Raw genomic sequence first — 16,234 nt, 5'->3', positions numbered from 1 at the left:
GGTGAATTTTCTCATACAATCAGAAAAAAAGGTATAGCATTAAAACAAAAAGAGGATTACCCTCATAGAATTCTGGAATATAAAATATAGATATGTATGATACTGGAGAAAGGGCAACCAATGCAGAGGTTATAGCAGTGGTCTTTTCACATGATTGGATATGGAAAAAATGGGTCTGGATTCTGGAGAGATTTAGCAGTTAGAGCCAACTTAGTTTGGTGAGTCCTGGGATTGAGATGCTTGATTAATGGTACTATACAACTCACTGAAATGAGAACTCAGGAGAAACATCTTAAGGGATGGAGATGTTTCAGTTTGGTTGAATCTGTGATATGGATGAAACTAAACAACTAAGATTAGGTCTGTCTAGTTATGAAGATTTGGGGATCCTTATCAGCACACACATTCAGGTACTGGCCATGAATGAAATAATCCTTGGGTATCAGGTATGTAATCTAACAGAAGAGTCTGTTTCCCTTAGAACACATACTGGAAACCAATTTAAAAATCTGGTAATATACACTCTGGCAAATAAATAAAAATCTTAAAAAAATAAAGTGAAAAAAATGGGGCGCCTGGGTGGCTCAGTCAGTTAAGTGTCTGCCTTCAGCTTGGGTCACCATCCCAGAGTCCCACATCAGGTTCCTTGCTCAGCAGGGAGCCTACTTCTCCCTCTGCCTACCTCTTTCTCTCTGACAAATAAATAAAAAACTATAAAAAAAAATAAGGTGAAAAATCTGGTATTATAGTTCCTGTTTAAGGTAAAAAAAAAAAAAACTTAATACAGTAGTATCGATAAATTTTTAATAGCTTTCTTTAGGATTACAGAGGAAATAAGCCTGTTAACAACTTTGTAGTAGACTTGACTTTGTGTGTTTGTGTTTTAAATTTGGACAACCTGCAACTCATTTAGACCTTTGACTTGAATACTTTAACTTGTATTTTTATGTATATATGGAGTTTCCCTCTTTTTGAGAGGTGGAGGTTTTTTAAACTGGTTTTTTTTTAGAGAGAATTTAGATTTGATTCTAAAATCAATGTGATAATTTTCACAAATGTTTTTGAGTACATGTCTAAATAGATTTTTAATATTGATTCTTTCAATTTACATTTGTGCTACCAAACTCTCTTCCATCCAACCATCTAGCGTTGGTTATTTTAGCTGATATGGTTTCTAATTAAGTCTTTGTGGTTGAGAGAGCTCCTTGTGGCATGTCTGCTTTAGCATTTAATTGCTCCATGGAATCCAAATTAAATTCTGTAGTATTCCATTTTGGTCTGCTGATGAAGCAAAGATCTTTTTAGCATGGCCTGAAAAATGCGGTGCTTGTGACAGCTCGAAGGACTAGCATCACAATTTTGAAAAAGTTAGGATATTTTTATTTCTAACTTGACTATCATTTGAAAATAAAGTTTAAAGTGTTATCACAAAGTTCAATGAGAGAATCTCAACCACATGATAGTCTCTCAGTAGGTATTTGCAGAATAAATCAAAAGCAAAATTGTTGGCCTTGATACTATAGTGCACCAAATTATAGTGCACACACATATATAAAGCACCAAATAAAGTCTTGGGAGTTTTTTTGGTTGAATTTAAATGAGAAGTACCAGGAAGCAATTGTGATAATTCTCTGTTAGGGTTGTATAAGGTGTTTTTGCACTGGGGGTGACAGGATGAATTTAGAAACTTAAAGGTCCCTTCCAATTCCACATTATCTTATTTGACAGTTTTGGTTCTTAAGTCAGTAGAGAAGATGGTAGTTTACACAAATACTTGAGTGTATTAGTTTTTTGCTGCAAATAATTCATGCAGTCATAAGCCAGAAGGTGAGATCTAATAACTAAGACCTTTAAGTGTTAGTCTTATCACACATCTTGAGGATGCTATCTGGAGTTGTATCTGCCTGTCACTTGATTTCTTGGTGCCCTGATTTGGTTGTATAGAATCAGAAGAGATTTTAGACTTCTGATGGTTAAGAATGAGTAAAATCAGGCATTAGATTGTGTGCCTCTAAAAGGGTATTTTCTGGGCACCTGGGTGGCTCAGTGGGTTAAAGCCTCTGCCTTTGGCTCAGGTCAAGGTCCGAGGGTCCTGGGATCGAGCCCTGCATCAGGCTCTCTGCTCACCAGGGAGCCTGCTTCCTCCTCTCTCTCTGCCTGACTTTCTGCCAACTTGTAATCTCTGCCTGTTAAATAAAAAATTAAAAAAAAAACTTTAAAAGGGTATTTGCTGCTAGCATTAATTTATCACCACGTACTTACTACCTGCTTAAGGTGATGTTGAGACAGAGTCTAAACAGACAACATGCAACATGGTTGCAAAGATAATCCCAGGTTTACATGTGGGGAGTTCCAATAAAACAAAATCTTAAAACAGTCCCAATAAGTCATTAAGAGTTTCCAGATTAGGGGGCGCCTGGGTGGCTCAGTGGGTTAAAGCCTCTGCCTTCAGCTCAGATCCTGATCCCAGGGTCCTGGGATCAAGCCCCGTATCTGGCTCTATGCTCAGCAGGGAGCCTGCTTTCTTTCCTCTCTCTCTGCCTGCCTGTGATCTCTGTCAAATAAATAAATAAAATATATAAAAAAAAAAAAAAAAAAGAAAAAAGAGTTTCCAGATTAGGATCTTAGGTCAACGGGAGAGAAGTGAACTTTGTTGTGATGGCTATTTCTTTATTAAAATGTTTGATTCTGGGGCCTAGGTGGCTCAGTTGCTTAATTTATATAGTGTGCATATTGGGTATAATATGCTTTATTTCTTTAGCTTGTATACCCTCAGAAAGAAGGTTCATTAATGAAAAAATCGAAAAATAAAAAAAATTACAGGGGATCCTGGATGATTTGTTAGTTAAGTGTCTGTCTCTGGCTCAGGTCATGATTCCAGGGTTCTGGGATGGAGCCCCATGTGTAGGGCTCCCTTCTCAGCAGGGAGTCTGCTGCTCCCTCTCCCTCTGCTCCTTCTTCTGCTTGTGTTCTCTCTCTCTCTCTCTCTCTCTCTCAGATAAATAAAATCTTAAAAAAAGGAATGTTGAGTTCTGTTCTTGTAAAATTCAAATGAAGAATTTGCTTCTGGCACTGTAACCAATTAGCTAGTCTGGGTAACTCCCCTATTGGAAAACAGTGGATAAAATACGACCAAATGAACTTTATAATGCATTCCTAAAATAACATAGAAAGAACCCAGAGAAGTTTAAAAAAAAAAAATTTGAAACCAGGAAATCAAGAATCATTCTTCATAGCTTTAACACTGAGAGTTTCTCCTGAAGCCATGATTTACTGCTTTAACCACTGCATGGAGATGCAGAAAATGTCTAGTACCTCCCATGCCCCCATGTTCCCATGCACAAAGCTGACATCCCAGACTGTACCATCAGTGTAATGAATTTACTGCACAGAAGAAAACAATGAGGAAGATTGCCTCTTCTGTCTTATTATTAATAGGTAGAAGTGATACAGCCTTGAAAATTTATAACTAGGAACTAGTCTTCATTAGGTTTCATTTATGTATGTTCTTGATGTTGTGACAAAATTACTAATTTCATTAAATTTTTACCCTTGAGTATTGAGTCTTTAATATTCTCTCAGACAAAACGGGATGTATACATGAAGCACTCAGTCTGTCTTGCAAAGGGAAAATATATTTAAGAAAAAGCAGTTGTGGGATTATTTGAGTTGTAAACTAAACTAATCACCCTTTTTCCCTGGAACACTTCTTTCTTGAACAAAAATGACTGACTGGTTATGAACACTTAGGTATTAATTTGATAAACATTGTCTTGAAACTGAACAAAGTGACCCTGCTAATTAAAGGTAGGTGACTAAAATTATTTGTTCCCAATGATAAAACTCAGGCTTTCAAGTGCAAACTAGAATTCTGAAAAACTTCTTTTCTCCATGTTAAGCTTCTAATTTCTCTGTGCCTGAAGATTTTTCTGATGGAATAGGTAGTGAAATAAGCAAATATGGTTACTTTGGTATTATATAATGTGATGTATCACCATTTAAAATACCTACATATGCCATTCTGGATAACAACATGGAGGTTCCTCAAAAAGTTGAAAATAGAGCTACCCTACGACCCAGCAATTGCACTATTGGGTATTTACCCTCAAGATACAAATGTAGTAATCTGAAGGGGCATGTGCATCTGAATGTTTATAGCAGCAATGTCCACAATAGCCAAACTATGGAAAGAACCTATATGTCTACCAACAGATAAAGAAGATGTGGGGTATATATACAATGGAATACTATGCAGCCTTCAAAAGAAATGAAATCTTGCCATTTGTGACGACCTAGACGGAACTAGAGGGTATTGTGCTTAGCAAAATAAGTCAATCAGAGAAAGACAACTGTCATATGGTCTCCCTAATATGAGGAAGTAGAGATGCAATGTGGGGGGGTTGGGGGGGTAGGAAAAGAATAAATGAAACAAGATGGGATCGGGAGGGAGACAAACCATAAGAGACTTCTAATCTCACAAAACTAACTGAGGGTTGCGAGGGAAAGGGGGTTAGGGAGAGGGTGATGGGGTTATGGACATTAGGGAGGGTGTGTGCTATGGTGAGTGCTGTGAAGTGTGTCAACCTGGCGATTCACAACCTGTACCCCTACAGCTAATAATACATTATATGTTTATTAAAAAATTTAAAAATTATTTCAAAAAAAAAAAAAAACACCTTCAGGGCATTGGGCCATACTATTTTCTTAGAAATGTTTCTGACAATATTGGTATTTTCCTTGATACAGTTGTCATCAAAGACTAGTCATCAGCTGGCTGGGTTCTCTCTGTAATTTAAACCTAGCCTTTGTTCTTGGCAGGATTAGAGTTCATTCTCTTATTTGTTTTTTGTTATGTTTTTATTCTGTGAATAGTAATTTATGCAAGTTTGGTTTTATTTTTATATGAGAAGAATGGTAAGTTGCTTGCCACTTCCCAATAAAATATCCTGCAAAAGAGGGCTTAAATAGCAATCAATCAATCAAAATAAAATACCTGCATAATTCAGAGAATCAGTGCTTTCCAAGGACCAAAGTGTATGAGGTACAACATCATGCATGACTAAAAATCCTATTCAACATGCATGATAGAGCACTGGATCTTAATTTAACAGAGTTTAAAAAGTTTATTAATGTGATTTCAAATTCCACATTACCGTTAACCTCTAAGAAAGTACCACTTGTGGAGTTTTGATATAATACCAAAGGAGACCCCAAATTATCTGAAAACATCATTAAAATACTCCTGTCTTTTCCAACTGTTGATCTGTATGAGGCTGGATTTTCTTCATATACTTCAACTAAAATAACTTATCACACAGATTGAATATGAAAGTAGATATGCGAATGTTTCATAGAATTCAAAAGTGAACCCATCCACGCTTGTTGTTTTCTGTATACTCTGGATGTAAAACAATTTTTTAAAGATTCATTTATTTATATTTTTGAGAGAGAGAGCATATGTATGCAAGAGTGGGAGGAGGGACAGAGAGAGATGGAGAGAGAGAACCTCAAGCAGACTCCTTGTTGAGCACAGAGCCCAATCCCAAGATCATGACCAGAGCCAAAATCAAGAGTCAGAGCCACCCAGGTGCCCAAAACAATTTAATAAGACTGTCACTGTTTTATATTCATACAAATCTCTTTGAAGTGTTTATATATCTCTAAAATATCACTAATGTCCAATTTAATAGCTGGATTCGCATATCTACACTCAATAGTGTTAAGATGTCTGTTGTTTCCAACTTATAGATTAAATGCAGTCCCAGTGAAAATCCCAAGAATGTGTTATGTGGATATCAACAAACTGATTCTAAAATTTATATGGAAATGCAAAACTCAGATCAACATAATATTGAAGAGGAACAAAGTTGGAGGACTGACACTACCTGAATAAAGCTACAATAATCAATACTGTGTAATCTTGGTGAAAGAAGAGACATAACTGAAACAGAATAGAGAGCCTAGATATAAACCCCCATGAATATCGTCAACTGATCTTTGACAAAGGAGCAAAGACAATACAATGAAGCAAAGATAGTTTTTTCAACAAATGGTGCTAAAACAACTGGGCATCCGTATGCCAAAAACAAAACAAAAAACAAAAATGCATCTAGACACTTTATACCCTTCACAAAAATTAACTCAAAATGGGTCAGTGACCTAAATGTAAAATACACAACTGTAAAACTACGGGAAGATAACACAGGAGAAAACGTAGATGACATTGGGTATGGTGATGCCATTTTAGATACAAAATGAAACATATGGTCCATGAAAGAAATAATGGATAATTTCATTAAAATTAAAAACTTGCTTTGTGAAAGACAATGTCAATAGCAGAAGAGAAGCAACAGACAAGGAGAAAAAACTAACAAAAAACATATCTAAGAAAGGAATGTTTTCTGTAATATATAAAACACAACACAAGAGCAAACAACCCAATTTAAAAAATGGAACAAAAACTTTAAGAAAGAAGATGTACAGATGGCAAATAGACACATGAAAAGATGCTCTACATCATGTTATCAGGAAAATGTAAATTAAAAAAACAAATGAGATACTGCTACATACCTCTTAGAATGGTGAAAATCTGGAACACTGTCAACATCCAATTCTGGTGAGAATGTGGAGCAACAGGAACTTTCATACAGTTGCTGGTAGGAATGCAGAATGGTACAGTTACTTTGGAAAATAGTTTGGTGGTTTCTTAGAAAACTAAACATACTGTTTTCATACAATCCAGCAGTCATACTACTTGGTATTTACCCAAACAAAATGTGTATCCTTGTCCACACAAAAACCTACTCATGGATGTTTTAAAGCAGCTTTATTCATAATTGCCAAAACTTGGAAGCAACCAAGGTATCCTTCAGGAGATGAGTGGCTAAGCTGTGGCACATTCAGACAATGGAATATTATACAGCACTAAAAGACGTGACCTATTAAGTGATGAAAAGACAAGGGGAAATTTATAACGTGAGTCAAAGAACTTATAATGAAAACTTAGAAAATATTTAACTATAGAATGACTGATAATATAAGATATAGTTAAAGTAGTACTTAGAGAAATATATCATCTTAAATGCTTAGATCAGGAAAAAAGAAACGCTCAGAATTCAGGAGTTAAAATATATCTGAGGAAGGTAGGAGGAAGGAAATTGTAAAGATGAGCAGAAACTATTGAGATAGAAAACATCCCAGGCACCTGGGTGGCTCAGTCAGTTAACTGTCTGCCTTCAGTTCAGGTCATGATCCCAGGGTTCTGGGATTGAGGCCCGTATCAGGCTCCCAGCATCCTGTTCTCTCCCTCCTCTCCTCCCTCCCAATGCTCTCTCTTGCTATTTCTCTCTCTCAAATAAATAAATGAAATCTTAAAAAAAAAAAAAAAAAGAAAGAAATGGAAAATATCCATTCACTAGAAAGGATTAGCAAAGCCAAAAGTTGTTGATTCAGAAAACACAAGGAAATGGACAGTTTATAGCAGGAATGATCTAGAAACGAAAGAAGACACAAAGTGCATTGAGAATGAAGAAATATACAAAACTATAGATTTTGCAGAGATTAAGATAATAAAAAGGTTTTAAAAAGCTTTATGTCATTAAATTTGAAACCTTGGATGAAATGTATAAATTCCAAGATGGAAAATTATTTATCTAAACTGGCTTTGGGAGACACTAAACACTAAATACTTCTGTAATCATTAAAGAAATTGTATCTGTAATAGAAACTTTTCCCAAGGGGCGCCTGGGTGGCTCAGTGGGTAAAGGCCTCTGCCTTCAGCTCAGGTCATGATCCCAGGGTTCTGAGATCGAGCCCCACATCGGGCTCTTTGCTCTGCGGGGAGCCTGCTTCTTCCTCTCTCTGTCTGCCTGCCTCTCTGCCTACTTGTGATCTCTGTCTGTCAAATAAATAAATAAAACCTTAAAAAAAGAAAAGAAAAAAAGAAACCTCTCCCAAAAGGAGATAGGACCCGATTATATTGTCCCCCTACCCAGGAATGTGGAGTTGCTTTAACTTTAGAAGATCTATCAAATTACACTTTAATAGAGTAAGGGTTTTAAAAAATCTTAAATTATCCCAAAATATATTTTTTAAAGATTTTATTTATTTATTTGACAGAGACAGAGAAGGAATACAGGGGAGTAGGAGAAGTAGAAGCAGGCTCTCCGCTGAGCAGGGAGCCTGAGGCAGGGCTCTATCTCAGGACCCTGGGATCATGACCTGAGGGAAAGGCAGACACTTAACCTACTGAGCCACCCAGGTGCCTCCAAACAGACTCTTTAACTATAAAGAACAAACAGATGGTTACCAGAGGGGAGGTAGGGCAGGGATATAGGTGACATAAACTAAGGGAATTAAGAGTACACTTCTCTTGATGAGCACTGAGTAATAATATGGACTATATTGGTATACCTGAAACTAATATAACACTGTATGTTAACTAAATCAGAATTTTAAAAGACCCTCAAACCAGAAGAACATAATAGCAGAATAAAAGCGATTTTTCAATTTCATGAAAAAAAGAAAAAAATAGTCAGCAGTAGGAAAAATTACAAAAGATTTTACAAGGTGGAGACACATGGCCAATAAACTATGAAAAGATAATCAATGCCATTAATAATCATGGAAATGCAATTAAGATGCAATGAAGTAATATTTAATAATCTCAGATTGGCAAAATGAAAAGAAAAATACTAAGGGAGAGGGAACACTGCACTCCATCCCAGGGTCTTGGCATCATGACCTGAGCCAAAGGTAGATGGTTTAACCAACTGAGCCACCCTGGCGCCCCAGCTAAGGCTTGCTTTTTTTTTTTTTTAAATTATAGAAGAGTACTTGGGGAAAATGAGAGTGAGATTTCTTAAGTAAAATGATTTTATTATGTAAGAACTTCCTTAGGGAAAGTATTTCTTTCTTTCTTTTTTTTTTCTTTTTTAAGATTTTATTTATTTATTTGTTTGACAGGTAGAGATCACAAGTAGGCAGAGAGGCAGGCAGAGAGAGAGAGAGAGGGAAGCAGGCTCCCCACTGAGCAGAGAGCCCGATGTGAGGCTCGATCCCAGGACCCCAAGATCATGACTTGAGCCAAAGGCAGCGGCCTAACCCACTGAGCCACCCAGGCGCCCCAGGGAAAGTATTTCTGAAAGTGTGATTTTAGATTAACTGGATTAGAATCACCTGGTAGTAGTAGTGTGGGTGTGGGTGGGGCAGGATGGGAGTAGAGAAGGGAGGTACTTATTATTTTTAGAAATGCAGCAGATTTCCCAGCCCATCTCTGGTTTTGCTAATTTAAGATCTCCGGGGGTTGGATCCAGTTATCTAGATTGTCTAAAGCCCTCCTAGTTTTTTGTTTTTTAGTAAACACTAAAATTTAAGAACTTCAGCTTTAGGATTTTTGAAGTAATTCCTTAAATACTGTCAGATTCATACAAACATGTTTAAATGTAGGCCCAGAGACAAAAACTTAGTTTTAAATTTACGTGAATCCTCACTTCTTACTGACTTTTGTTGTCTTTCTTTCTCTCAGAGTCCTTTACTATTTTTTCCTCTTATTTCGTCCTCTTTTCCACTTTGCATATGACATGAAATAGCTTTAGGACTCTGGCAGCAATATGAGTAATTCTCTCTAAACTCCTTCTGCCTGGCTGGCCCCTACTCCTTACTGGAAGGCTCATAGGGTGTAAAAGACATGCTCATTTTGCAACTGCAAACACTTATATTTTGTTCTTCTTTGTAGAACTGTTAATAGTAATGATATCAATTTTGGGTGGGTAAAGATTTAAACTCAGTTGTAAAAAGTGAAGATTCGTGGAGCTGGGGTTAGAGCTATGAAAGATCCTTATATTTATTTCTCTCATTACTGTTCTTTTTAAATATCTTTTCTATGGGGTAGCTAATTTTAAAGAGGAAAACAATATGCGAGCTTGGTGAAGAATTACTAGAAATACCATTCAGACCTTTTTTCCCAGCACAGACTCTAGCGAGATCCTGCGTTAATAGTAGGAATGGATATTGTAGACTCAAAAGGGCTCTGTTTTGTTCACCTGTCCAGACTTTACAAAGGGCTGTTTTCATTGTTGCTGAGCAAGTAAATACTTAATTAAGTGGTACAGCTAATTATGTTTAGAATTCAGTAGCCTTTATTTTCTCTTGTTTCAGAGACGCTGATTTACCGAAAGCTTAAAAACTCCTTGAGTTCAGCAAAAAACCTTTTCTGTGCAGTTTTTATCTAAAAAATGAATTTGAATGTTAATCATCAAAACTCTGGATTTTGTTGGAATTATACTTCAATTGGGCTTTCAAAATTATGCTCATTTCCAAGTTACCTTAGTTTTTATAGTTTATTTGCTTATAAAATTAAATAATTATTATCAAGGGATTAATTAATATACTTTTTGAAACAGATTTTTTAGCAAAATTAAAAATATGTCGTAGTTTCTATGTCATGCTTCCAATACAGAGGCTTTAAAACCTGTATTATATGTAAAAGTTGTTCGCTATTCTAAAGGTACAATAAGAGATTATTGTTCATATCAGTGTAATAAATTGATACTACCTGATCATACTTTTTCATTTTGTACATCGTCAGAACCTTGGACCTTAATCTTATTCTTTGATTGACAGTAGCGACCAGGAAAAGAATACTTGTATTGTTTGGGATAGTCACATCTGTTCAACTTGATTCAGTTGAGGGTATTTGCATATTCTTAAGTATTTCTTCTGAGAGGGCTTAAATCCTTCTCAAGTACTTGATGCATTTTTAAAATTCATTCATAAGGTATCTACATGCACTAATAGTTCTGTATAATATTGCTGTGCATAATCTGACAGATAAGACCACATTTTAAAGCAAGGTATTCTTTAGGGATGCTACATTACATTTTTACTTGTCCTGCTGGCAGAAATGTCAATTTTTTCTAAAAGGCTGGTTTAATGTTTTGATTAAATTAGTCTCTCTTTATTTTAGGCAGGTTTGTCAATCATAAGACAAAGTAAAGATCTATTAATAATTCAAAGATTAATGGTAGTTTTTCCTGTCTTGGTTGGAAAATTGAATAATTTTATAGCTTAAATGGATTTCTGATTAGTCTCCTTATTTTTATACCAGAGGTTAGTGAGGCTCGGGTTACTTACTCAAGGTCACACAGCTTGAAAATTAGGCCTTATTTTAGATCTGAACTCCCAGACCAGTAAATTCTAAGGAATGCTGGTATATGTCTCTGATTTACATGATTTACAAATCATCTTCATATAAAAATGTCCCTTTGCCATTAGAACACATAGTCAGGGATTATGCAGGGATTATGTCTTAATCATCATCATATCACTCCTGAATCAACAATGTATCTTATACATAGTTAATGCCCAATCATTATTTTGCTGTTTTGTTTTCATTGTTCTCTTAGGCTATTATTCTGTAAAGAATAATTTTGAAATGAGATAGCTTATTATTAGAATGTTAAGTACCCTTGATAGCAAATAGATTTCATTTTATATTCATTTCTGATAAATTGGTAATAGCTGTGTAGAAAATTTTGAGACCTGTTGGAGTCATTTGGCAGTGTCTGCCACAGATATAGCATCCCAGAAACCAATGGTTTCATCCTTAGTAAACGTGACCTGAGGGAAAGGAAAGAGAAATGTAGAGTGGAGTGCCCAGAAAAGCCCCTGAGAAGAAATAAGGCTCAAATTAGAAGATAAATAGAACTCAGATACTGTAGGTAAAAATGAGGTTAGAATGCCATAGAGGCTGGGAGTTCCATAAAAAATTGGAGGCATTCAGAAGAGGAGAAATATCATTAGGTTACATTAAATAGAATGAAAGGGAGGAAAACAGCTTTTGAGTACTTTTGATGCCTATCTCTGTGCTAGATCCTCTTTTTTGGAGGAACTCTGGACACTTTCTATCCTAGTTTGCATTAGTTGCTTTTTCTTTTTTGAGCTATTTACGGTTGTTTTAGTTTGTCTTTATTTCTGCCTGGGCCAGCTCTCTCCAATTTTTATGTCTTATTTAAAGATATAAAAGTTTTAACTTCATGACAATTTTATTTCAAATTTATATTACAGGAATTCAGGAGGGAAGTTTCAACTGTTACTTAATCATATTATTAAAGTACTATTTTAAACTACTTGGCTGTAAAATAAATAACTCCAAGATTCTGAATTATTTTTCATTTTCCAGGAATCCCCTTCTGGTCGAAGGAAAGCTCTTGCTACTAGCAGCATCAACATGAAACAGTATGCAAGCCCTATGCCAACTCAGACTGATGTCAAGTTAAAATTCAAGCCATTGTCTAAAAAAGTTGTCTCTGCCACTCTCCAGTTTTCATTATCTTGCATCTTCCTTAGGGAAGGAAAAGCCACGTAAGTTTCTTTTGTCAAGAAGACAAGCTGCTTCTGGGTGTGTTTTAAAACTGTATGTAAACAGCTTTTGAGTCAATAGACTGGCAACAGTTGAGAAGAACCTACTGCATACCAGTCATTCTTGACATTCTTTGTTTCAGAGGCTAAATTAAATGAACTCTTTGTTATTTATAGTCTCTTGACTCTAGAGAGTGAACAGTAATATAAAAGTAACAAGTTCCGAATTTTAAATTGTATGTTATTAGGGTATCATACACATTTGTTTTGTATTTCATTGTCTTCAGTGGGAGTAACTGTACTCTCAAGTACAGACAATTCAGTTTGAAGAGCTTTTCCCAATTCACGTTCTCTGGCTCAGCCTTCTAAGAATTGTATAGCAAAGTACAATTTGCTATGATTATTCATTTCAAAAATCACTTCTTAAGCACTGAATAGGCATTGCATGACGGTAGTTCCTGCACCAGGTCTGGTCTCCTAAGGGCAAAATTCTAACTGGATAAAATGAGGTAAACATACCCGGAGCCGCAAGAAAACTAATATGGACCATGGTCATTGCATACAGTCAAGTCAAGGATGAGTGCATGTTGGAGGTATAATGAAGGGGTTAGTACCTGTTGGGAGAGGAAGATCAAGAAGGGAAGAAATGGAAATTCTAAGCCTAGACTTAAAAGGTAAGAGGAAGAGACTAGCTATAAACATTTTGATCCAATGTAAATCATAGTTCTAAATGTATTTGAGCCAGTGGAATGTGGTTACTATAATTGGCCATGTTCACTTGACTGATTAGACTGGATTCTGTGTGTCAGTCAAGATGAGATGTTTGGCACTCATCTACAGGGCAGCAAACGACTTGGTAGATAACAGTAAGCCCCATCTCTGGAAAGTTGGCTTTTGAGTGAGTGTGGTAGAGAGACAGTACAGAATGGAAGCAATCAGTCTTTCATCTCAGAAATTAAAAATAAATACCTTACCCTGAAGTACAAGTCAAAATGAAAGGAAAGAAAACAGGAAGAAGAGAGAAAACAAAACCAGAGAAGGTCCTTTGATTGTGGACTCCTTTCCACTGGGCAGCAGTAAGTGAATCAGCATGATCCATGGAGAATCTGGGTGAGAGGAATTCAGTTGAACCAAATGTCTCAATTCCAGTGGAGAATTCTCACAAAACACCCTAAACTCACTCTCTACCTCCACACTCCTTGCTTCCTAACCTTGCACAGAGAAAAATAGTCAAGGTTAAAATCCAAAATATGAGGAAGTTAAAGTTAAAGAAGTAAAATTAAGCAAGTTAACATTTTAAGAATAATGTTGTATCTTGAAATTATCCCCCATTGGCAGGTGAGCAATTTATAAGGCATTCCTATAAGGTAATACAACTTTTTTTGTTTATTCAAACTTTGTGTCACTGAATTTATTTTTAAAAGGGGAAATAATTTGGTTAACTCTAACCTTATGTGAGAGAAAATGCATAGAATTTTAAAAACCTGTTTAGTCTGCAAAGTTGCACTGTATTTAGGAAATAAATGAATATTAGTGAACATTTCTTTACAAAACAGTTTTCTTTTTTTTTATTTTATTGTGGTAAGAGAAATAGTATCTTAATTTGGCTTTCTGAATTTTAGGGAAGTATATAAAATTGAAATTTAGCTCATATATAATATTAGAAATGTGTTTTATACACTGTAGTTTATTTGAAATTTAAAGTGAAAATAATAGATCAAGAAAACTTAAAGTATTTGATATTTGGAGTATTTAATGTAAACTGTATACACATATACTTAAAATACTTCAAGATAAAGACGTTTTTACATTTTATCAAATATATAGTATTTAACTTAGAATCAGCCCATCTTGTAATTTTTAAAATGCTAGACTTCAAGGTGTTTTTTTCTGTTACAGTAGTTCCTTAACTTCTGGGGAGTTCTGGCCCCTTTGAGAAAAGTGCACATTTAAATGAGATTTAAATGTAATTTATGGTGGTTTACCATTTCTTTTTCTTCCTACTCACCAAACCAAAAGGGTTCATGAATTTCAGATGAAGAATTTCTATTCTAATTTACTTTGAAAGTTTGAGTATTTTAAAGTCCAGATCTCATTGATTTGCAAGCTACCTCACTGTTTTATGAAACAAGTTTTTATTTCCAGGTTTAATGATTAGGAAACCATACTTTAATCCTATGAAGAAAATTTTAGTCTTCAACAGATCTGCAGCACAGTTAAACTAACTCCTAACCAGTTAGTTTTTAATCCAGTTTGCTTTTTACTATTTAAACATACCATTTAAAAATGAATTTAGACTTTTCAATAGTCTTGGGCAGCTATTTAAAAAGGCTCATTAACATATTGAAAGAAGGACTATATTATTATTTTCTTGAGCAATCTTTTTTCAAACAATGCCATTTCATGAGCTGTATATTAAATTTTAAATCATTCATGTAGGGATGAAGACATGCAGAGTCTGGCTAGTTTAATGAGTATGAAGCAGGCTGATATTGGCAATTTAGATGACTTTGAAGAAGATAATGAAGATGATGATGAGAACCGAGTGAACCAAGAGGAAAAGGCAGCAAAAATTACAGGTTGGTTTTATTAGCATTAAGATAGAAGTTTATCTTTTTTTTTTCTTTTGCAAAGTTTATTATTATTATTATTTTTAAAGATTTTATTTATTTACTTGAGAGAGAGACAGAGAGAGAGAGCATGAACGAGGAGAAGGTCAGAGAGAGAAGCAGACTCCCCATGGAGCTGGGAGCCTGATGCGGGACTCGATCCCGGGATTCCAGGATCATGACCTGAGCGAAGGCAGTCGTCCAACCAACTGAGCCACCCAGGCGTCCCTCTTTTGCAAAGTTTAAAACTCATTCTTGTTTTCCAGGAAAAAACAATGCTTCTAACAAAATATTTTTTCTTCCTTAAAGCTGTTTTAATATAATATACCATTTAGCTCTCTGAAAACTTTATGGACTGATGGTTAGTACAGATTTTCACAATTTAAAAATCAAGTCCAAGCTTAGTTAAGAAAGCATAAAACTTCAGTGGGACTACTGATTATAGTATAAAGTAACCTACATATGTTCACACTTTTGTGAGTTTAAGGATGAACCTTCTTCTTCTTCTTTTTTTTTTTAAGATTTTATTTATTTATTTGACAGACAGAGATCACAAGTAGGCAGAGAGACAGGCAGAGGGGCAGAGGGAAGCAGGCTCCCTGGTGGGCAGAGAGGCTCCATCCCAGGACCCTAAGATCATGACCTGAGCCGAAGGCAGGAGCTTAACCTACTGAGCCACCCAGTGGGTTATGGTTTTACTTAAAACCTTCTTTTAAGTAAAGATCTTTAAGGGTGTCAGGACAAGATGAATTGTCTACCTTCTTCTAGCTCATGTGCATTTATTCACATAAATTATGGCACATTTTTTTTTAATTTGTATATATCTTATGTATCCTTATATCTAAAAGCTTCCATGTGGGTATTCTTTATGGCTGGTTTGATCACACTACTAAGATGATAAGTGGTTAGAATCTCTTTGTATTAAGTGGTCAGTAAATATTGATAATCTGGCTACCATACTTACAGAATTGATGTTATACCTTTATTATTAGAGTGAAAAGCACAATATACATACTTCTTTCAGCTAATGAATTGTTCTGAATTTTTGTGTTGCTATTCCTTGACTTCTGTCATGTACTTGCCTATTGGTGAATGTTTCCAAATTCTTGACACTTTGCCAGACATCTCTTGGCTCATCCCCAACTATTACTATCATAATGGTAGTTAGTGTTAGGGAGAATTTTCATTAATCACATGACCCATTTACCTCCTTAGCCAAAAATTTCCTTGACTTTCTGAATTCTCGTAATACTCATTTCCTCTCC

At 35.4% G+C, this 16,234-nt stretch overlaps 1 protein-coding gene and 1 long non-coding RNA gene across 21 annotated transcripts in view; one reads left to right on the top strand and one right to left on the bottom strand.

Annotated features, from left to right (window-relative positions):
- LOC309872503 overlaps positions 1 to 16,234 on the bottom strand; it is an 857,896-nt gene that overhangs the window by 111,809 nt on the left and 729,853 nt on the right. The window lies entirely within an intron of this gene.
- The window catches only part of EHBP1 (EH domain binding protein 1), a 348,209-nt gene that overhangs the window by 134,699 nt on the left and 197,276 nt on the right, over positions 1 to 16,234 (top strand). For all 20 annotated transcript variants that reach the window (XM_082746615.1, XM_082746623.1, XM_082746631.1 and 17 more), the window contains 2 exons: positions 12,182 to 12,363; positions 14,800 to 14,939. In XM_082746615.1, the coding sequence (XP_082602741.1) occupies positions 12,182 to 12,363; positions 14,800 to 14,939 (322 nt within the window). The remainder of the gene's footprint in view (positions 1 to 12,181; positions 12,364 to 14,799; positions 14,940 to 16,234) is intronic.

This window comes from Mustela nivalis (genome assembly GCF_964662115.1).
Source record: "Mustela nivalis genome assembly, chromosome: 8".
Taxonomy (NCBI): Eukaryota; Metazoa; Chordata; class Mammalia; order Carnivora; family Mustelidae; genus Mustela; species Mustela nivalis.
Note: the sequence above shows the minus strand (reverse complement) of the source record. Positions and strands in the feature narration are given on the sequence as shown.